Source organism: Sprattus sprattus (genome assembly GCF_963457725.1).
Source record: "Sprattus sprattus genome assembly, chromosome: 2".
Lineage (NCBI taxonomy): Eukaryota > Metazoa > Chordata > Actinopteri > Clupeiformes > Clupeidae > Sprattus > Sprattus sprattus.
The window spans coordinates 48,692,779-48,715,712 of record NC_137921.1 but is presented as its reverse complement, the minus strand read 5'-3'; the positions used below and the strand labels follow the sequence as shown (position 1 = coordinate 48,715,712).

The following is a 22,934-nucleotide window of genomic DNA, read 5'->3' as shown; positions in this document are numbered from 1 at the left end:
GTGCAGAACAAGGAAGAAGTTGTCCGCTTGCGTCTTCCACTGCTATGTACATGCTGCTTAATTTTGCATGCATATAGGCAGGCACATACATTCCCATGTGTCTTTCTTTGTTGCATAAGAGGGGGCCCTTACATAACACTGCTCTCTGTTCCAGGCAAGACAAGCATCAGCAGGGCTGCTGGTTACCATGGCTCTCGTGGTAACCATGGTGCCAGTGGTTACCATAGAGCTTGTGGTTACCATGGCGCAGGTTATTGACTAATTGGATTGGACAAGGGTTGCCAAACCAGTTTCTGTCTATTATACGGTGTGAAGAGAATGGAACCCCATCAGGGTCTGTGATTGGTGCAGTTTGGGGTCTTAGGAGGTGGGGACAGGAGTGGGCTGGGTTTGCTTTCTATTTGTGACCCATGCTGAAGATGTTCAGACACAAAGAGTGGAAGGTGAATGTTGTGAAAGTCTATGCAACCGTAAGATCATACCACATTGAAGCGTTAAGAATGATGTAGCTCTATTACTATACCTGTACTCATGGATAGAGCTTACCCATAATCAAAGTGGTGGTGTGTCATGCCTCACCTGACCAGCTGACCCCTTTGCTCTTTGACTCTGGTAGAGGGAGATGGCGAGCATCGTAGGGATATGGCCAATCAGGGCTGATTACACCAGTCTCACTTCCCAGCTCTGCTCACAGAAGAAGTCCTGACTCAGCTGCCACACTCTTTTCTGATGTTTTATTTTTCATCATATAACACTATAGCAATATATTTTATATTATATTAATATTTCTCTCTTTTTCTCTCTCCCCATACGTACATGCCTCTCTCATCCACACATACACACACACACACACACACACACACACACACACACACACACACACAAATGCACACATAAAAGGCATAAAAACAGAAAGATAAAGGCCAAAGATATATACACTGCAAACATAAGAAACGATTTAGAATGTGAGAAAATTCTACAGACATAATGTGACTTGGAACGCTGTTTGTGTGTGTGTGTGTGTGTGTGTGTGTGTGTGTGTGTGTGTGTGTGTCTACTGAATGAAACATTTTCTGTCATAGCTTCCGTCTTATAGGAATAATAATGGATGGAAGCCAGATATGTATAAGAATAGAGGCACTACTGTCCAGAATTATTACTCACTCCTGTTGCACACACATACACACACACATACACACACACACAGTAACCTTCCCTTGTTGATTAGTGTGGATGAGACCATGAGACCAGTCATCTGTGTTTAATCACTTTTGAGTGGTGAATAATTGATTTCCAATGATATCCTTTTATCACGGGGGCGGGAGAAAAAAAGAGGCAGAGATAGGGTGGGTCAGAGAGAGAGAGAGAGAATCACGTGCAGTCTCTTCATAGGATGGTAGATAAATTATTCATCACACTTAGCCTCACATTTGTAACACTGAAAATGTTGTGCAGGACATACATTCTGTCTCCGCCTCTTCCTCTCTTACACACAAAGAAGAGATAGATGTGTTAGGAAAGGAAAGGGGAAGAGGCTGCATAAGAGGGAAGAAAAAAATATTCCGAGGGAGTCCGAGGGAGGGGGGAAGGAAAGAGAAAATGAAATGATAAGAGCAATCAGTAGAGGACACACACACAGCCCCTTTCATGCCAGGGGAAGAGAGGAACTATAAAGAAGAGGAATGCAGCTCAGCATTTCTCTACCCCCCCCCTCTCTCTCTATGAAAAGTCATAAAAAGTGAATTGTCTACCTGTGTTATATTTAGCAAGATAAAAGACTGTTAAGAGAGCTTGCTAGACTTCTCCTCATGAATGTCCCTAACAAGCATCCACGGGACAACTGTGCGGGAATACAAGATTACTTTATTTTGGGAGGAGCCGTTTGAAAAGCTTGACAGCATGTCTGCCATATCAATTTGAAGACTTTGCCTCTAGTCCTGTGTCCCCCAGTCTACTCATCAGACAACTTGTCCTCAGTCCTCTGTCTGCTGCCCTCTGCCTCCTGCTCCCTCTGTCACACCTCCTGAAGTCACCCCACACCCTGTCCCCAGCCTCTGCTGTCAAACCGCTTTACTTCAGCTCAGGCATACTCTTAAAATACTCATAAAAATAAAGCCTTCTGCATGTGTGTGTCCCTGCAAGGCATGTTTTGATATGAAACTGAAGGGCTTCATTTATTTCTGAACTAAATTATGGGATGATGATGACAGACCCCTGAGGTTGTTTTGTTTGTTGGTGTTTGAATAGCAATCCAGGTTTGCTGGTATAATCCTCAAACTGGTCTTTCCACTATGAGAATTCTTAAGTGATAAAAGGTGCAGTATGTCTGGATAATAGTTAGTCCTGTGTCTTCTGTGTTTGTTTATACTTTTGATGTGTTGACGACGTTTGAGGTGTTTTGTATATGTACCTGTTGGCAATTTAGATGGTCCAGACATGTAAACAAATATTAAAAAAGGGCTGAAACAGTGAATCAAAGTGTGTAAGGTGCATAGTAATAATGTGGAACAATGTTAGGTTAAACTATACATTTGGAAGCATTTTCAGCTTTGACAACAAAAACGACTTACTGCAACATTAATGTTGAATGAGAAACAGGGCCCCTTTCAAAGCAAAACCAGAGATACGGCAGAATCCAGGGTCCAAGAAAGGACACTGAGATTCAAGTGTCCAGTGTCCAAGAAAGGACACTGAGATTATTTTTCTTTGATGGCAAAGCTAATCACATCGCCTTACCCTATTTGTTTAATCAAGCATATTAACTTTTTACTTCTTGTCTCTGGGTGCTCTCTGTTCAGGCAGAGGGTATCAAGAAGATCATAAAACCCACAGCTCTGCTCAGTGATACCGTAGAGAACAGGGTTCTTCAGTTCTGGTTCTGATTCATTCTGCATGAGTTAAAACAACACATAACATTGCGTAAACCTGGGCAAACAGGCAGGGATTCACAGGGGGGATGCCAATGTAAGCAAACTTTATCTGAGTGTGTGTGTGTGTGTGTGTGTGTGTTCTGTGAGCAGATGATTGATCATAGAAGGGAGGTAGTGTTGAGAGATGAGGGATAAAAAAGAGCACTGTGAGTTCGTTCACAGGTGAGAAGTCCAAGGGCGTGTGAGGTGACCTTAATAAACAATGGCTGTAATCTCTGCCTGGCTCTGGCAACTGACTGATCTGGGATCAGATCTCACTGACCAGCCTTCACTTTCCCTGTTAGGAGGCACAGCACCATACTGGACATGGACCAGATGGCTGGGCCATTCAGTGAATGAAGGGGGAGGGTGGGATGTGAGGACAAATCACAAATGGAGAACACAGTGTTCCCAAAAAAGACAAGACAATGATAGACCAGACATTTATACACTCTCTTTTCTCTCTCTCTCTCTCTCTCTCTCTCTCTCTCTCTCTCTCTCTCTCTCTCGTTGTGCAAGTGTGTGTGTGTGTGGGGGTACAAGTAGCCACAAACAGCTCAGACAAAATTAAAGTTTTTATTAAGCTTGACCACACACGTACACGAGGGGCTTGCTACAGCAGAAAAAGGTTAATTTTAAAGAATGGCATTATACATTCTCCCAATTGATTTTATCACTAGTGTCAAGTGTCAACTCAGTACACAAAAGCAAACAAGAGCCACATCTACACTTTCATGTGCACATCGAGAGATTTAAGTGATCCAACTCCTCCATCTCCTAACTTTACAGGTCCAGGCTGCTCACTGCCTCAGTTGAGCATTAGCAAAGTAGGAGGATTTAGCCAAGGTACTTTAATGTTAATGACCCAGATCCAATGATCTACTTTTCTGGAGGAAACAAAACATTGCTGAGGCCTTAGTATTCCATGAATGTAATAAAAACATAGGCACTGTAAGTAAAGTTTATTATACACGTCACTAAACTATGAGCTACTGACATGTTCTGATAGTTGTACGACTCGTTTAACTTTATAGCCTTATGTATCTATTTTATTATGTTTGAGATGCCAGTGCTGTCCAGATAATCTGTCTGATACAATGTTCTCCATTCTGTTCTCAATGTTGTAATCATTTTATATGTATTTAATTATATAGTGCCAAAACAATAAAATTGTCTCAGGGTGATCAGAAGAGCCCAGGGCCTGAACCCCCTTAGAAAAAACTTCCTGTTAATCAGGAAGAAACCTTAAGCACATAAGGGGGAACCCATCTGCTTGGAGTCAGCCGGGTATAATAATGGATGGACGGCCTGGAGGGTAAGTCTAGACTAGAAGAGGAAGGAAAATAACAAAGTGTGTGGATAGTGTTCTGCTGCCAATATGTGTATAGGCTATGTACTTAATGGATATGATGATGAGGAACAATGTACCCACAGCCATCAGCATTTGCGAGCAAAGGTCACGCTATAAAATAGAGAAAATTTGGTTAGTAAACATCCATTTGATGAACAGATAGGGGGATACATTTAAGTTAACAATTAACAGTAGGTAATATGGCCACTTCATCAGTATCAGTATTATCATAGAAGGAGAGGGAGAGGCTGCCCGGCAAGGTGTATGGGAATTTTGTTTATCTTTAGTTTTGATGAATTAAAAGAAAATGTTTTATTGATGTCCATGGTGACTCAACTAGCTTTCACCCTCAATAACCAGTGGCCCAACCACTGCTTACCTGGCCAACCCTTTACCACCCAACACCCTCCTCTCTCTGGACACCACCATAGTCACAGAAACTGCAGAGAGAACTCTGAGCTCACAACTGCTGATCTTGTCATGGTTGGCCTTCTTCCCTACATTAAAACCATTTTCATCCCATGGGAATATATATATATTAACATTAAATATATATATATTCCCATGGGATGAAAAAAATATATATATTCCTATTTACACAAAGTCACCCCTGCTCATCTAACCTTAAAGGCACCCAGTGCAACTTTCGAGGCTTAAAAATAAACATTCAATTTCTAGTCTTTTGTACACGTAGTAAGTTTCAATAACTCCATACCATCACATATCGACATTCAAGGAGCAAAGATGAGACGTCGTTGTGCGGTGAGAACTGATAGAAATCGTAAACAACAACAATCGCCGCCATTTTCCCCCCAAATCTTTATTTATTGGTGCCACCAATAAATAAAGCAGGATTCCAGTCAATGGAAAAATGGCCTCTCCCCACCGGCGATTGTTGTTGTGTACGATTTTCTATCAGTTCTCAGCGCACAACGACGTTTCATCATTGCTCCTTGAATGTCGATATGTAATGGTATGGAGTTATTGAAACTTACTACGTGTAAAAAAGACTAGAAATTGAATGTTTATTTTTCGAGTCTCAAGCCTATAAAGTTGCACTGGGTGCCTTTAATAAAATGGCAGTTCCTTGAGGGTGCTGAAGTCACCGGTGGGCCTCACCACGTGCCCGCTCTATCTCACAGAGGGCTCGTTACAAACGACAGCACCAGAATTAATGACCTCGTTGCCGGAGCAACTATTGACTGCTGTGCCACTCACAACTCATGAGCGCAATGGGCCATTTAGGATGATGAAATAACCACACACATTATGATGACTCTTTCACACTTCTATTCGCCCTAATATGATCTCATATCAGCTCCTCTGAGGCTGTTTGTGCATAATAAACATGGTTAAATATGAATTCTAAAACTGATTGTTCCAATCCTTGAGCCGTTGTAAAATCCAGCATAACCTTAACATTCTATGATAACATTCAATATTACTGCGCAGCGAATGGCAAGGCAAGGCAATTTTATTCATATAGCGCATTTCATACACATGTGGAGCAACATCATCTGGGACACTGAAGCGTCGTGCCTAACAACTCCCCTTACCTGTTCTAAAATCAGCGCAAACCACGGCCTCTTGGGGCTTATTGCTTAATAGAGTGCTAGCATGACTACTGTAAGACCTATAAGCGGCATTTAGTCCTTCTAGATTATTTAAATCCTGAAAAGTCACACAAATTCAAGGATTTCCCGCAATTGTACATTGGTGCTGTTGCAAGATTTCCCAGTGGTCTGAGCCCTCTGGTGTTAGAACTCTTTGTTGTAAGTTCCTGGTTTCAAGTAGTTGTAGCTCATCTCGCCATGAATCTTTGGCCTGAACTGGCCTTTGTACTATGATGAACTGATATTACCATAAGAGCCAGTATAACCTTCTATAAGATATGCTTGCCTCTTCAACTTACCTGATTGCCACTACAAACCCCTGGGAGTTTTAAGCAATGATGTCTGTCAGGAATACTGTTACGAAGGACCTTTAGCGGAGGCAGTTTAGTGAATAAATGTTCATTTTGGGGTTGGGATGATTACAATCATCATTGAATGGCTCCATAAATTAGTACTAAACTAATGATCTTGGTTTATCCCCCTAGGCAGATTCTCCTCAGATTCAGCAGGTGGGATGTCACTTTCCGGAGAAGATGAGAAAGTATTCGGTTTGCTATGTAAGCAGATATGGCTTGTCTGTTCATCTCAGTACTCCTTCTTGACAAACCCTCCTGCGTTGGAACTTTCCAATGAATTAGCGGCACCACACACTGACACAAAGCCGAACAGTCTGGTGAAATCTGATGCACGAGAAATTTGTTTTTCAGGGGGCGCGAGGGAATGCAATGCAACGCTGCCTAGCAACAGGTCATCATTTTTCGTTGGGCCCTCGCGCCAAAGCAGGAGGGAGGTGGAGTAGCCTATGGGTAGTACAAACAGTCATTCAGGACGGGAATTTTGCCCTGGGTCAACAATGGGTCTGCAATGTAAACAGGACCAAGCCTGTAATCCCCCAGCCTCAGTTACTGACAAAGGGCAGCAGAATAACAGCCCTATTACGAGTTGTTGATGGCTCTGCCCACTGGACTGCCCGGATGACATGACATCCCAATACTTTCTCACATTGATTTTTGTCCTGTGCGCTTATTTAGCCAGCGTCACTGTTGAAAGAGGCACATTTGAGAACTGTAGGCTTAGTGCCATTCACACTAAAGCAGGCACACTGCTTGTGAGCCTGTAGTAGTGATTCATGAGCCATTAATCGCATTAGTGCCTACAGGAGCAGAATAAAATCTTACCTGCACAGACAGCCGTCGAGTCATCATTACTCAGGTGCGTCACAGGATCAAGGAAGAGCTTGAATTTCTCAATGGAGAGCAGGCCTATTAAGTCTCTCTCTCTACGGCCCACACACACACACACACACACACACACACACACACACAAACAGACACATACAGAAGTGGCATGCCAAACTGGGGATTTTTACCAATATTTTGATCTAATTGCTCTAAATAACCACTGTAAGGGTAAATTATTCAAAAAGATGATTCAAAATATGTCGACAAAACCACAAGTCGAAGCTAGAATTGCACAGAGCGCTCCCATGTTTCCCATCAGTACACTACACTTCCTCAATACACTCCTGAGAAACTTTATCCAGACATCCTGAAGATCAACGACAGAAGAACCTCCCTCACCCCCGCTGCTATGCTCAGTAATTTTCCGCAGGCGTGTCTTCTGCTCTGCGTGATGACATCACACGTGCCAGTAGCCTCGGCTTTGTAAGTGCTCTCTATCGCCACACCGCCCTACAGAAACGCTCATTCGTAGACGCTTCACCGCTGGAAAGTGAGATACGCTGTCACCGCGAGGAACAGTTCTGGGAAGTGGAGTCGTGCCAGCCGCATCGCATTCATTGCAGCTACCCCGCTTGACCGCATCGAATTCACCTTAAATATGTCTATCATTATCAGTTGTAAAACAGACCAGGTAAGGATGTCTCACTAACGTTACTAATATATAACTCCAGTTTGTCGTTGTCTGACCGCTGTCACTGTTCCTGAGTGAGAACGAGACGGCCGTGGATCATGCTGGCATGCTAACTTTAACCAATACGTTACGTTATCATACTATTGATGTCGCAATGAGAAGACAAAATCGGGCGAGTAACATTTAGGTTACTGCTGTTCTAACGTTAATGTCTTTTTAGACCCGGAGCGGGCTTGGATTTTGTAACGTAGTAAAACTGCATTCATCTTTGGTGATGACTACTTACGCATTGATTCGGGTAGTCATTGCAGATACACTTCTACAGTAATTTCACTAATTCTGGCTGTTAATACATTCTTTCCATAACTAGGGATTACAATTTACCTTAGTAGCTAACTGTTTAGCCTGGAAGTGTGAATACAGTTGGTCAACGTTAGGTTCCCGCCATCAGCACGAGCTAGGTAACGTTAGAGCCCTTTTTCCAAATGGCAGACATGGTTACTTAACCGCAAATCTGTGTCTAACCTTAGCGCTATTCAATGGTTAAAAACGCCCTGTGCCCGGCTGCAAATTCATGTCTGAGACAAATTTGAGAAGTGACTGGGTCGGCAATGATATTGAGTAAGGTAAGGACGTGGCATGACCGCGAAAAGGTGTTTGAAATAACGTTAGGTTGCGAACCCTTATCGTTAACAATTTCGTCATCCATTTCTGGCAGCGACCACATTTTAATATCACGATATCCCCAACTCGCTCATTGTCGATCAGTCGGGTGTTATTCTGTGTAACTTGGTTGAGGTAACGTTACCAAACTGTAGGAAGGACAGCAGGGCACATTGTTGAGCCAAATGAACGATATGGACTGAATGGTATCTGTGGATTCCTCACGTTAGCTGTGTATTGTTGCCCGCGTTAACATTATAACATTAGTCCACTGCACGTTGTGCTTTTCAAAGGCGTGAGCCATGCGCATCGGCTTAGTCGGCGGGTGCGATTCTCGTGCTGCCCGTTCTTGCAGTAGTAGTTTACGGTGGTAGTGAAAATGTTCAACACCACTGGGTAGTGAAATGTTCAGCCCCACTGACCCACTTTCTTAGCTTGGGGTGTGTGGAAGGGGGGGGGGGGGGGGGGGCAGTTGAGAGCTGAAGCCCTATGTTCAGCATGAATTGCAGCGAAGCAATTCAGTGTTAAAAAAAAGAGCATCTGGTGTTGCCAATGCCAATATCTTTGTTCGAAACGGGGTCTGTAACCAAGCAGTGTTCTACAGCAGTGGCTTGTGTAGCATTTATATTCTGACGTATGACCATTCACACGATGGAAATGTAGGTTTTGTTAATCGACATTCAGTAACGTTAATGGTTAAATACAGTCAGGTCTCCGGAGGTGACTACAAGACAATATAATTGATGGTCATTTGTTCTGCTAACCCACATTGTAGCTGCCAAAAATCGGCTCTACCGACAACAGATCAAGCGCGCGAAAAGCCTTGCTTATCCCTTATCGGTTTGGCATACACATTGGAATTTCACTCAATCCCGTACTGGCCTGAGCTAGCTTCCGCGTGCTACCTGACTGCGTCAGTAGTCCCACGCTATGGGAATTTGACCTCTGCGTGCTTCATGGTGGAAGGAAATCCGTCGTGTCTCATGTAAACCTGCACAATCCGGAATGGCAATTGTGAAAAGCCTTGACGCCAGTTGGTGCATATTTAGCGGCTGTGCTTTGGATTCTGGGCAAATGGCTACAGTGAAGACTTTTTTTTTTAAATCTGGCTCCTGTGTCCTTGGCGTTGATAACGTACAACTATGTAAGTGATATGAAGGCAAAATATATTTACTGCCACTCTTAAACCGACCGATTAAATGAAAACATTTAAACCCATAGATCACCTTCTGATGTTCTAGAAATCCACACACCCTCTAATTTGCTTTCAAGCAGGAAGCAGTGAGTCATCAACTTCCCCAAATACTCATGGTTTCCTTTCGCCGCTGTACCCCATGTGTGCTGTTTATGTAGAGCTTTGTGGGAATCCAGTGGCAGAGGGGATGGCGTTGCAGAACAAAATCTCTTTTGTTTTACAGGACCACGTTTAAAATAATGCCCACTTGTCCCTGCAGTGATTGTGTTCGTTAAAACCGTTCCTGCTTGACACAGCAGTAGCCCCACTGTCCCACTGTTCATGTTTAGTCTGCTGTTCATCCACAGAGTTCAGCCCAAGCTCTGTGCTCAGAGCAGAGCTTTTTTGTATTTGCTGTCTGTCTCCTAATTACTGTGCAGAGTGATTATGAAGTGTTTCGTCTCCAGTACACATTTTCTCTCACTAGACAGATTGGTGGGTAGCCAAAGACACTAGCCAGAGTTATCATTTTAGGGCCAAAGAGACACTGTAAGAATTAAGAAATAAGGTTTGGGGTTCCAATGGCAAAATACACCATGTCATCATCCAGTGTCATAGTAAAATTCTTTGTGTTAAATAAACTGTGTAGTTGATGGTGCTGACTGGTTTCATGGATGACGTGTGTGTATCTGAAACTAAACCCAACCTGTTGTTTTGTGCTGTAAACATGTTAACCAATGTTGAGTTCAGAAGGTTGCATGTGCATCCGTTAGTTGTGAGGTTAAGAGTTAAAATTCCACTGAAAGTAGCTTCTGTATTCTTTTTTTGAACCGCTTGTTGTGTTTTTTTATAATCATTTTTTAAAAGCCATAATGATTTTTCTAAAATATAAGCCTGAGGTTAGGTAAATGCATAATATGGAAAAGGGAAAAAAGGTGCACGTGCATCTGTGAGAGTGAGACAAGAAAGAAGTAATGGTTGAGTGAGAGACCAGCGTGCAAGATTTTGCATAACCCCTGGAAATTAGTGACCAAAGCAATATATGCACACAGCCAGACTGAGATCTCTTACTAGGCCAGTGGACTTCACCCTCCCATAGCGGCATTTTATGCAGGCTGCCTACAGAGCATACACACACAGAAGCAAGCTAGTCTTTTGATGGTACAGGATGGCACTTGTGGAATTTTCATTTTCCTCCACATCCCCATGGTCATGTGACCTGCTGCTCCAAAGAAATGCTATGCATTTTTTTTATTTTCTCATTCCTCCGCATCAGTGTCCGCCCGTCTCCCTCTCCTTTCGAATTCCCTGTAAATTTCTTTCTGACTGTAGAAACAAACAGTTTGATTGACAGATGTCATTACACCTCATGCTATGGCTGTATTGTATAGATACCCCCTCCCCCACAACATACACCTAGTTGAAGCGAATCTTAACCTGACTGCAAATGCAGGGAAGTATAGTTAATTCGGGGAAGAGACTGGATTGTGTGTTTATATGAGGGGCAGGGAGAGGGGTCTCATGGTTGAGATTAAGGTAATTGCTGTGACACACAGAGACCATGAACGGCTCCGTTGACTGTGGCTGAGTCTGCTGATCTGCTGGAAGCGGAACACCCACATGCAGACAAAAGCAGAGTGTACCATTTTTTGAGGAGGATGAGGGAGAGAGCGGGGGAGGGGGGGGAGGAACTCACAAAAGTGTCTTTTCACGCTGAATACCCTGTTACTTCTATTAATGTCCATGGTCTTTCTTTTTCAACTGCGTCCCCTCCGCCCCCATGTCGTTCTCTCTCCCTTCTCTTTAACTCAGAACTGTGTGTGTGTGTGTGTGTGTGTGTGTGTGTGTGTGTGTGTGTGTGTGTGTGTGTGTGTGTGTGTGTGTGTGTGTGTGTGTGTGTGTGTGTGTGTGGGTTTACTACTGGACTCTGTTTGAATGGCAGCAGCCTTAACTGGATTCTGTGGCGTACATCCACGTGTGAGATTAAGGCCAGTCTATCTAATCTGGGCTACGCGTAAGGCCTTTGTTCCTCTGACCAAACCCTCCCGTGAATCCAGACACAGGAGGTCAGGGCTGTCCCGAGTCTGACCCAGTTCAGAAGCCTTCAGGATGTGGGCCAGTTATAATGTCTGTCGCTCTTGTGGTCTTTATGAGTCCCTGGAGGGGGGGATGATGATCCTGTATATTTTTAGAAGGCAACAAGGTCCCATTGAGGTTGTAGAGTTGACCTGGACGTGCTCCTGAAATAGTTTTAGAATAGAGCTGCACCGATGTACTCTTTGGCAATTTGAGTTGGAAAGTGGGATATAACACAGTAGAATACCTAAGAATACTTAATACGGTCCACCCCGCATTCAGTAAAGCCTCAAGTGCTTGCTTAAGTAACTTGGTAACTGTAGACTTGGCAACAGTAAACGGTGCTCGGAAAACACAAACAGAGGAGGGTGCTTCTGCCTCAGGGTTCCACACAGACTGACTTATGCCATTGTGATTGACTGGTTGCGTGTTTGTGTGTGTGTCTGCAGTATTTTGCCGTTTGGTTGTAAAACCCCTCACCTATGAATGCATAGAAGTTTGTGTGTGTGTGTGTGTGGGAGGGAGGGATAAAGGGGTGGAGCTGAAGGGGTTTTATGGGAGTACAGGGCTCCTGATTTTGGGCACACGTCAGAAAAGGATGTCTGAAATGGTGGGCGGAGTAGAGTCTGGGGGTGTGAGAGGGGTGTGTGTGTCCACGTTGGATTTGATTGAGCATGGTCTGTGGCAGGGTGAGCACTTCCGAGTCCGTCTCTTGTAAGTATACTAATGTGACAATGGTACATTGCGAGTAAGTCTATACTGTGTTGGACCAGTGAATATCATGTCCCTATGCTGTTGCAATACTTTCCCAAGGTTCCATTTTGTGGGTGCGTGTCTATGCCTGTGCTTTGCGTGTGCTCATGCCCATGTGCTTAGGTCGTGAGGCCATACATGAGGGGGTGTGAGCCGGATTAGCATGTTTGGTCAGGATTCTCGACACGTTCCTGCAGGCGTGGGTTACAACGGGGGGGGGGTGGGTGTGTGTGTAAGGGGTGGAGTTAACTGAAGAAAGGCATGGAACATGCTAGAACATCTTGCTTGCCTGCCCCCTGAGCGCTGGCTTATTTTAGTCTGTAAAGGGAAGTAATCTGGGATCAGTCACCCTGGGCTTGCTGATTTTAGCATATGAGGAAACTGACTGAGCTAATCGGTGGGCGATATGGACTAACAATTGTCAGTAGTAATTATATAATGATGATTAGTTGAGTATTTTCAACTATATTGTCGGTGTCTGTGTTATATCAGTATTATCATCTAAAGTTCGTACACTTTATACAAGGTTATTTTTCCAGTAGCAAAATAACTACATTAGTATGTATTTAAAAAAAGAAACATTACGAAGACCAAGAAAGATAACGATATTTTTGTTGTTCTTTAAATTATATATTTATTAAACATAAACATGAAACATGGCTTGAATGATTTTGCAATTTACTCAGTATGAGCACAATAAACTAAAACTATCAAAATAACCATAAGCTCTCAAAATTACACAAAAATACATCATTTTCTCTCAAGCCAGAATATGTCAACATAATTTGCAAGTGATTTAGAATATATACGTCAAGGTACAATTCCAAACCTGGAACAGCGTTAACATTTCTGTCAGTGGTGAAAAATATGACGTCGGTTCGATTTCAAAACCAGACATGGTTCTTAATGAATTGGTACCTTTCACTAGCCTGGATACCATCCTGAACTCCGCCCACCAAAAAATTTGGACGGGAAGTTCGGTCTGGCTCTTCGGCCATTGGGGAGAGATTTTTCCAGGTAGAAAACGGTACAGCCGATCAAAGTGTTAGGGCGGGCTTTATACGCTGATCGACAGATGATGAAAAGTAAGGTAATCAACCACGTCACCAAAGAGCGCTCGGTTCAAATTCGTGTTCAACAAACATGGCTGCCGCTGGAGAGCTAATATGTGTAGATTCTGCCATTGAGTCGGTTTTAGAAGACCTCGACAACCCCTTAACTTGGAAAGAGGAACAAAGAAACGCAATCAAGGCATTTGTAGATCGTAAAGATGTTTTTGCCGTCCTTCCTACGGGATCCGGTAAAAGTTTAATGTATCAGATGGTCATACTACGTTGCTCTGATTTAGTTATAGGTATCCAATTGAGCGAAGAGGCATTTTCTTTCCTGGTTCGTTGAAACACGCCCCATAATCACAACTCAATGGAGCAGGCTCAGACTCATATTCTGACTAGAATTATGAGTATGACATCGTCAGGCTAACCTTTCACAGTCTATCAAAGTACTATTTTAGTTAATTCATGCCTTTTGAGGTGCTGAGAAAAAGCTTGATAATATGGTATTTGCCCTTATCTCTTCTAGTTCATCATTAAGTGTATGTGTGTGTGTTTCTCTTCTTTTTCCCCTTCCTACCATTCAAAGGTTTTAAGAATTAGTCCAATATCACAGGGTCCTAATTCTCCTCTCTTCTGTGTTTGTCCTCCCACAGTTTATAATGAACGAGCCTCACAGAAAAAACTGGACTCTATAGCCAACGGGATCCCAAGGACTTGATTCCAGTCGCTTCAAGCCTGCTAGTTTGCATTGGTGCGGCTGCCCCCCACCCATTTGACCCCCCCACACACACACACGCCGGTTTGCAAAAGGAAGGGTTCGCTTCTGCCTGCCTTGCTCAGTTTGTCACTTGCGCTCTATTTCACTCTCTCCAGATCTCCAGTTTTCTTCAGGTAAGGCCCAGTGAAGCAAATCTAAGTCTGATCTTTTATATTTGATTATTTTTGTACATGAACAGAATGTGGAGTAGTGTCTGATTGTGGGTTGTTAGTGTTGGAGGCACAGAAAGTGATTTGAAATGACGGTATGTACCTTATGTACCTGCGAAAATGAAAGCATTTCTTTGTCTGTCGTGCTTGTTTTTTTTTTAGGTCTAATCTCCAAACAGCTTGAAAATGATTCCCAACGGCTATCTGATCTTTGAGGACGAAAGCTTTTTGGACTCCACCGTGGCAAAGATGAATGCGCTCCGCAAGAGCGGCCAGTTCTGTGACGTCAGACTGCAGGTGTGTGTGTGTGTGTGCGCGCGTGGCGCCTCTCCAGCTCTGACTTGTTTGCCTTTGGTTCTCACTTTGTCATAGTTGTCACTTCCCAAGTAACAAGGCTGAGTCATTCTGAAACGACACCACAGCGGGCAAGCTGTTGGTCTGTTTCCGTGAACGCCTGAAGATCAAACTCATGGGCTGTATTGTGTCTCTGTGGGTGTGGACGTAAAAGGTTATATGCTGGGTGTGGATAGTCATGTGGCAGCTCCAGTATATGTTGGTAGCTTGAGGACAAACTAACAATCGTTCAAATCCAGTATTGCATCATCCACCCTCCCTTTATGTGGACCTAAAGTCCTTTTTCCAGCTGAGCGGAGCCTGTGGTTGTGCCACCAATATTTGAAGAGTATTCTATTTAAGCTAAATAGACATCCTTTTATTGCAGTGCTGGTGTGGATATTCATCTTTTTGGAGCTTGCGCCACTTGTTATTTCCACATGAAGCTGCTGGTTCCTAAAGTGTCTCCCCTGTGCCCCCTGCAGGTGTGCGGTCATGAGCTGATGGCCCACCGGGCCGTGCTGGCCTGCTGCAGCCCCTACCTGTTTGAGATCTTCAACAGCGATGCCGAGCCCCACGGTGTGGCCCATGTCAAGTTTGAGGACCTGGATCCGCAAGCCGTTGAGGTTCTGCTCAACTACGCCTACACTGCCCAGTAAGTGTGTGTGTGTGTGTGTGTGTGTGTGTGTGTGTGTGTTGGTGGTTTCTGGTTTCTGTGTATGATTCACGCACACATTGTGCCACACACTTGTGGATCATTCTTAAGATTCGGTGCCATTTCAGTACTGTGTCAATGTCTCAAGGTGTACTAGTATCGATCAAACTACACTTAAACTGCAGCATTTCAAAGTTTTACATGTTTTTAATATGCAATAGAGAATACATATTAAAACTTTTTATCAACATTTTTATGTTTGCTGTTCTTAAGACTATGAAGAATTTTGCATGTCCCTATTAACTAAATATAAATATTTAACCTAGCACTCAAGCACATGCACACTACTAGACATGCTACAACCAGATATTCCACACCATCTATTGAGTAAACACACAGTATCTTGTAAGAACACACAGAACTAACATCTAGATCCTAAACTCACTCTTTGCTAACACTTGTCCTCAGGCTGAAGGCTGATAAGGAACTGGTGAAGGACGTCTACTCTGCTGCCAAACGGCTCAAGATGGAGAGAGTGAAGCAGGTGTGTTCCCTTCCCTTTGCTTTCTTTTTTTTACCTCCGTTACGCATTGCTCTGCCACTCACGGTCAGTCTGTGTTCTGGTTTCATATTTATATGAAGTACATGGGGAATATGAGGAGAACAGGGTGGCATAAGAGGGATGCTCTTATGCCACCCTGTTCTCCTCATATTCCCTATGTACTTCATTAGCAGAGAGAAGACAGTGATGTTTTGCACACCACTGTATCCACAGACACACTTACGTAACAGTGGAGTTTTTGAAGAGGTGTGAGCAGCCAGTCCTTTGGGATAGTTTACTTCATTGGTGTGCATTTGTGTGTGTTTGTGTGTGTGTGCATGTACGGCGCAGATCTGCGGAGACTACCTGCTCTCCAAGATGGATGCACAAAGTGCCATCTCCTACCGCCACTTTGCCAGCGGAATGAGAGACGCCCGCCTTCTTGGCAAGATCGATAGCTTCATCCAGGAGCACCTTCTGGAGGTGTCCGAACAGGAGGACTTCCTCAAGCTGCCCCGCTTGAAGGTGAGCGCTCAACTAATGAATAACTTAATTAATTAAATCAGTCAGTCAGTCAGGGCCAGGCCAGGTTAACCCTTGAACTTAATGCATTTATGTGATTGTACAGTTCCAGTTGAACAAGCCTTTAACTTCGGCTCGCGGAATCATTTCAGCCCTGTAAATGGTGGTAAATTAGACCAAGAATAGGGTTGAAATTAGACCAAGAATGTTGTGCCTTCTGAAATGAGCCTACATGAGGATGAGCCATATTTGTCTTCATAAGCTGATGTTCTTGAGCTCCAGTGTACTTCGTGTTAATTAGGGTAGTTAAAGGCTTGCACCATTCCTGATTTGCATTAGGGAGTTACTGATGTAATGATTTGCAGTATTTATGCAGTGTATATTTATTTAATTGTATTTTGAAGAGATGGTGAATGATAATTGAGTAAATCAAGAGATCAAGCTCTTCTTCTGGTTCTCTCTTCCTCTCTGCTGCAGCTAGAGGTGATGCTGGAGGACAACCTGATGTTACCTAGCAACGGGAAGCTGTACTCTAAGGTGATCTCGTGGGTGCAGCGCAGCCTGTGGGAGAACGGCGAGCCACTGGAGAGACTGATGGAGGAGGTCAGTATGGGTCCCTTCTCCTACCCCCCTACCCTCTTCCTATCTGTCTCCCTACATCTCGTTCCGATGGCGTTTGACGCAGCCACTCGGCCTCCCTGCAGATGTGTCAATCAACTGCCCGCTTGTGTTTTTTTTTCTCCTTCTCTGAAGGCCTGGCCCCTAAGAGAGCACAGGTTGTACAGCAGGTACATGCACTCTGTCTCAGGAGTGTGACTAGTGTCTCTCTCTCTCTCTCTCTCTCTCTAACAGAATTTCCTGTTAATGCGATGCTATCCCACAATGTCAGATTTTGTATGTGTGTGTTTGCTTTTTGTTTTTACTTTACACAGTATAGCTGTACACACGGGCTGTACACACTCTGGTCCAGGTGAGCAGAAAGAGATCTGAGGTGTGTGTGTGTGTGTGTGTGTGTGCGCACGTCTGCCACGTAAACGTAGGCAGACAGGAACGCAAGAGTGGTGACAAGTGGCATTCTCACTAACCTCTGGCTGTCTCTTTCCTCTCCCTGAGCAGGTGCGTGTGTGTGTAAGTGTGTGCATTTGGCCATCAGCACTAACAGATCTCTTCCTCCCGCTTGATTTATCTCTCTTTAGGTGTGTTAGCCAATCAGCAGCAGGCCACGCAAGACGCCCGGAGCCCAGACTGAGACCAGCAGGGTAATGAGTCAGAGAGACGAGAGAGCAAAGAGAGAAAAAAAACGTAAAGGAGAGAGGGACAGAGCTTCAGCCAAAGGAGTGCTGAGCTCCCATCTGTCTCCCTAGGCTCTAATACCCATGGATCTGCACACATACACAAGATCACACACAAAAATCAAATGTTCTTGCTTTTAACAGTATGAACAGCATAGAACATGTAAGAAGGACGCGTACAACAAAGCTGCTTAACAGCTGTGACTTTGTGTCTTGGTGCTGCTTAACCATCATGAATAAGTGATGAGCAATAACAGCTGTACGTCAACTAGAATTGTACGTCGTATTTCTAATTGCAGCAGGAATACATGGCAAAGCCCAAAGGGTCTTGGCAGATTTAGATGTTAATGGCTAAAAAAAATCAAGTAGGTAAGCTTATCTTATACATAGTCTCCCTCATTAGACAAACACACGCATATTTATGTGTATATATATATACACACACACACACAGACATACAAGTCCACTTATACCTTCCTTCACACACTCTGCAGAGCTGACTCCTCTAGATAGGACTCAGAGGAGTAAGAAGAAGTGAAGAATTGTAAGAAGAGGCAGCCATGTTGGAGTAGCTTATGCTCTGAAGAAAACACCTACAAGTCTTAAAATGGCTGCGGAGCCTGGATTCCCTCTAATCACGATGCCCTTTTTTCCTTTTGAGTTTTGTTCAAGTGCTCTTATTTTTCTTCACAGTCGAGGGGAGTGTGTTGTCTTTAATACCTTATCTCTGTTTGGGCTTGCTAATGGGAGAACAACCAAAGGAGCCTGTAGAGATAAAGTAACTCCACAGAATGTTCCAGTCGAAGGTCAACCGTAAACCGTAGCCCTCTGTGGATTTAGGAGTTCAAGCTCTGAAAACTACAAGTTCCAGCACCCCTATATTGTGACACAAACCTGAAGATGCCTGCTGCCACAGCGCCTGCAAAGAGATGAGATGATGAAAATGTTTACAGCAAGAGACGCCCATAGTTCTTCCTTCCCTCTAACACAATCTCCCAGGATGCACTGTGGTGATGGGAATGTGGTGGCCTGAATGTGTTTTCAGCACAGATGCAGTGGAGGCGCTCTGCAGCTGCCAGTTAACTTTTCTCTGAAGGAGCAAGAAGATCTCTGTGTGTCTGTTTGTGTGTGTGATGTGATCTCTAAAGAAGCTCTTCTACTGCCAGCTCTATCCAAAGCACACAACAAGATGGTTGCCCTAGACTCACACACCCCCACCCCTACCCCCCTACCCCTTACCTCACCACCCCCCTGTTGCTGGGGGTGTTCTGTTGCCAAGGAGACAGCCACATGGGTTGTTGTCGCTGTGTGTGTTGCAGGTGCAAACGCTGTACTACTCAGCTGACCACAAGCTCCTGGACAGAGCTCTGCTGGACGGGCAGCCCGAGGTGTTTGGTGCTGAGGAAGATCACATCCAGTTTGTGCAGGTACATGCAACCAGCCAAACTGGGACAGACCACGCATGGCCAAGCAAGTCAGCCTCATGACATTGGCCCCAAATATTCACAATTTGCCCCAATTGGCCTAAGCCAAGCCAAATGTCCCGCCTCCCAGGTCATTATAGGGCTATGTAAGTAGTGGTTGTAAATGTTAAAAATAGATATGCTAGCTGACTTGAGTTCCATTGGCCTCTGTGTGCTGAGGTGTACCCAATCCATAGCAGAATGAAAGCTGGTGGGTTGCTATAGGCTAGGTGGGACATTTGGTGCTAGTGGGTGGATCGTGGATGTTTTTCCTATGGTGTTTAAATGGTGTTGATCTTCGAAATGGGAGTAACATATAGGCTGCTTTTAAGTGGGTGTTTCTTGAAAAAGGCAACTTTTGCAATAGAATACGTTGAACGGGAAAGTAAGCGCTCTAGCTAAAAATGCCTTTAGTCTTTTTAGGTGTGTGTGTAGGCCTTTTTGAGGGTATGATTGTGTGTCTACAGAGAGCTCTTGGATAGACCCTGAGATTTTGTGTTGTGTCTGGGGGATTAGCAAAAGTCTTGTTGCTAGTGTGTATTTTTGTTCCAAGGACTTCCTCACATAAGGCCCCTTATTTGAATGAATGACTGGATACTCCTCAAAAGGCCTGAATTGAGTGCGTGCTAGTTGTTGGTTTTATAGCAGAAGGTCCAGGTTGTGTGTGTGTGTGTGTGTGTCTGTAGCGTGCATGAGTGTTATACACCGTGTGTGTATTGGTGTTCTGCAGAAGAAGGCCCCTCGTGAGAGCGTGAGCAGGCAGCAGAGCACCAGCTCCTCCGGCACCCTCTCTCCCGGCTCCACCAAGCAGACCTGCAAACACGAGTGGAAGTACATCGCCTCCGAGAAGACCAGTAGTAAGTCTGGAGGAAATTCTTTGTTGTGGTAGATTCATGATTGGTTTAACCGGTGACTTGTCACAGTAGTATTCCTAGACCTGACCGGGCTACCTGCCTGTGTAGCTTTTAGTTTTCAGCTCTCTTCTCATTTCCTCTCCTCCAGAGTTTCTCATCCGAGTCCCTCTCTCCCTGCAGATAACACCTACCTGTGTCTGGCGGTGCTGGACGGCACGCTGTGCGTGATCTTCCTGCACGGGCGCAACTCACCTCAGAGCTCCCCATCGGCCACGCCCTGCCTGCTCAAGAGCCTGAGCTGGGAGGGCCCGCTGGAGGAGAGTGAGGATCGCCCGCTGGCCCCCATGCACTACGCCCGCTCCGGCCTGGGCACCGCCTCACTAGACGGCCGCCTTATCGCCGCAGGTCAGTGTCCAAACTGCTTCCAAGCCCATAGGGGCCTGACTAGTGACTTATCCAGGGCCAGCTCTTGTGAGTGCCATGAGGTCCCTGGGGCTGCAGGCCAGGAACGATAGAAACTGGCCTCAGACCAGCTTTTTAGGGGGAAATGGGTGCCTTGAAAGAATTCTAGCATCAGCAGCAGGGCTTTAAGAAAGAAAGCTGACGTTGGCAAACTGACTTTGCTGTCTAAGATGTCTGTCTGGCTTGGGTGGGTGTCTGTCTCTGTCTGAGCTGCTCAGTAAGCTTTTTTTCCTGACTCGCCAGGTGGTTACAACAGAGAAGAGTGTTTGAGGACTGTGGAGTGTTACAACCTGAAGAATGACAGCTGGACGTTTGTGGCTCCCATGCGCACACCTCGTGCTCGCTTCCAGATGGCTGTGCTCATGGTGAGTCTTTCTATTGGTTGCAAGATCTGCCAATCACAGAATATTAATAAATACACATACTAGTAGTCTTACATTTTGTTATTCAGAAATATCTTTCCTTTGACATGCCCATCTTACTCTCATCCAATCAGGGGCAGCTGTACGTGATGGGCGGCTCCAACGGCCACTCGGATGAGCTGAGTTGCGGGGAGACATACAACCCGACCACTGATGAGTGGACTCAGGTGCCAGAGCTTCGGACCAACCGCTGCAACGCAGGTGAACATGAGCTGCCATCATCTTTCCTTCCATTAATTTCTGTAGCACAAAACATGGTAACGACTTTACTACTGAGCTCTTGACCGTTCAAGCAGAGCCTGTGAGGCCTAAACTACCATCTTATCCGTACGTACCTACATATGTCGAGGTGACTCTTTAACACCCTGCAATCTCATAATGCCTTCCAGGTGTCTGTTCCCTTAACAACAAATTGTACGTTGTGGGGGGGTCGGATCCCTGTGGGCAGAAAGGCCTTAAGAACTGCGACGCCTTTGACCCAGTCACCAAAGTCTGGAGCAACTGTGCCCCCCTCAACATCAGTAAGTCTGACCGCATCTGTCTTCCATTCATGAATCACGCACACCACATGGCATGCAGTGGTTTTGAACCCTGCCATACATTCATGTGTGTGTTCTCTATAGGGAGGCATCAGGCAGCGGTGTGCGAGTTGGATGGCTTCATGTATGCAATCGGAGGAGCGGAGTCCTGGAACTGCCTGAACAGCGTGGAGCGCTACAATCCTGACAACAACACGTGGACCCTCATCGCCCCCATGAACGTGGCCCGTCGGGGTGCAGGCGTGACTGTGTACGAAGGTGAGCAGACCTTCTTTTCAGCCCCGGTGATCTGGGTCTGTGGTTGCCTACTCTGAGGGGCTTGACAACCAAAGTTCTCAGAAGGACTCAATGTGGTTCTGTTATTGCAAGCAGGAAAATGCATGCTGTCTTTTGATGGCAGTATTTAAAAATGTAACGTAATTTAGTTGTTTTCCAATCTGTATTGGAGAGATTGAATTTGACCAGCGCTTATTTGGGGCCACAACTAATTGTGCAAATGTTGGTTCAGAGCACACAATCTGACTAAAAATCTATCCAACTGTGCTAATATGTAAACCCATTTCTCCTTTCAGGCAAGCTGTTTGTGGTAGGTGGGTTTGACGGCACCCGCGCTCTACGCTGCTTTGAGGTGTACGACCCTGCCCGCAACGAGTGGAGGATGCTGGGAAGCATGACGTCAGCACGTAGCAATGCGGGCGTGGCCCTGCTCGGCAACTTGATCTGCGCCGTTGGAGGCTTTGACGGCAATGAGTTCCTGAACACCATGGAGCTGTACGACCTGGATGCAGACGAGTGGACTTCCTGTGCCACCGACTTCACCTCTGCCTGAGTTCTGTGTGTGTGTGGGGGGTTATTAGGGGTGGGGGGGCAGGGGCACCTTTTCCAAACTAACAGGCTTAGTGACCGTAATCGTGCTTTGTGACGTCTCTGTATGTAAGCGGGATGGGTAGGGGTAGGTTTTCTGGGGTGGGGTCTTCAGTGTCATGGGTCTTCAGTGAAGGTCATCTGATTGTGAATGGGTGGGTATATTTAGTGTTTGGGGGGTGGGAGGGGTTGCGGAAAGCAACTTGAAGCCTTTGCATATTGCATAAGATATATTATTTTCATTTTCGTGCTGTATATATTGTTTTTTTCTCTTCATTTACTGTTGAACTAAAATAATGCCAACATTTTAATACATTTAGTGCATTTTTTTTTGCATTTTTTAAGTAATTTGAGTTAAAAGGTTTTGTTTTGTTAAATTCTTTATTTTGGGGTGGTGCTGTGAGGGCAGGAAGTGAAGGCAGCCATGGTGATGTGTTCGCTAGCATCAGCTAGTGTCAGCTCCAGCAGCTGACACGAGAAAGACGTGCAGTTAAAATGTGTTCAAAAAGTGATTTCGAGTTATTTTCATTTTTCTTAACTCATTAAACGATCTGCAGTGCAAATGCCTTACTCAACACACACGCACATACGCAC

The 22,934-nt window shown here is 44.9% G+C and overlaps 1 protein-coding gene across 1 annotated transcript; it reads left to right on the top strand.

Annotated features, from left to right (window-relative positions):
• The first annotated feature begins 7,605 nt into the window (after window positions 1-7,605).
• On the top strand, window positions 7,606-22,310 carry ivns1abpa (influenza virus NS1A binding protein a). The gene is made up of 15 exons (XM_080832694.1): window positions 7,606-7,745; window positions 14,120-14,357; window positions 14,556-14,690; window positions 15,212-15,381; window positions 15,850-15,925; window positions 16,274-16,447; window positions 16,922-17,047; window positions 19,056-19,163; window positions 19,930-20,056; window positions 20,234-20,458; window positions 20,759-20,880; window positions 21,012-21,138; window positions 21,327-21,458; window positions 21,561-21,734; window positions 22,049-22,310. Exons 3-15 carry the CDS (start codon window positions 14,580-14,582, stop codon window positions 22,303-22,305), a joined length of 1,929 nt encoding a protein of 642 aa, XP_080688820.1. The 5' UTR covers window positions 7,606-7,745; window positions 14,120-14,357; window positions 14,556-14,579; the 3' UTR covers window positions 22,306-22,310.
• Window positions 22,311-22,934: the final 624 nt, after the last annotated feature.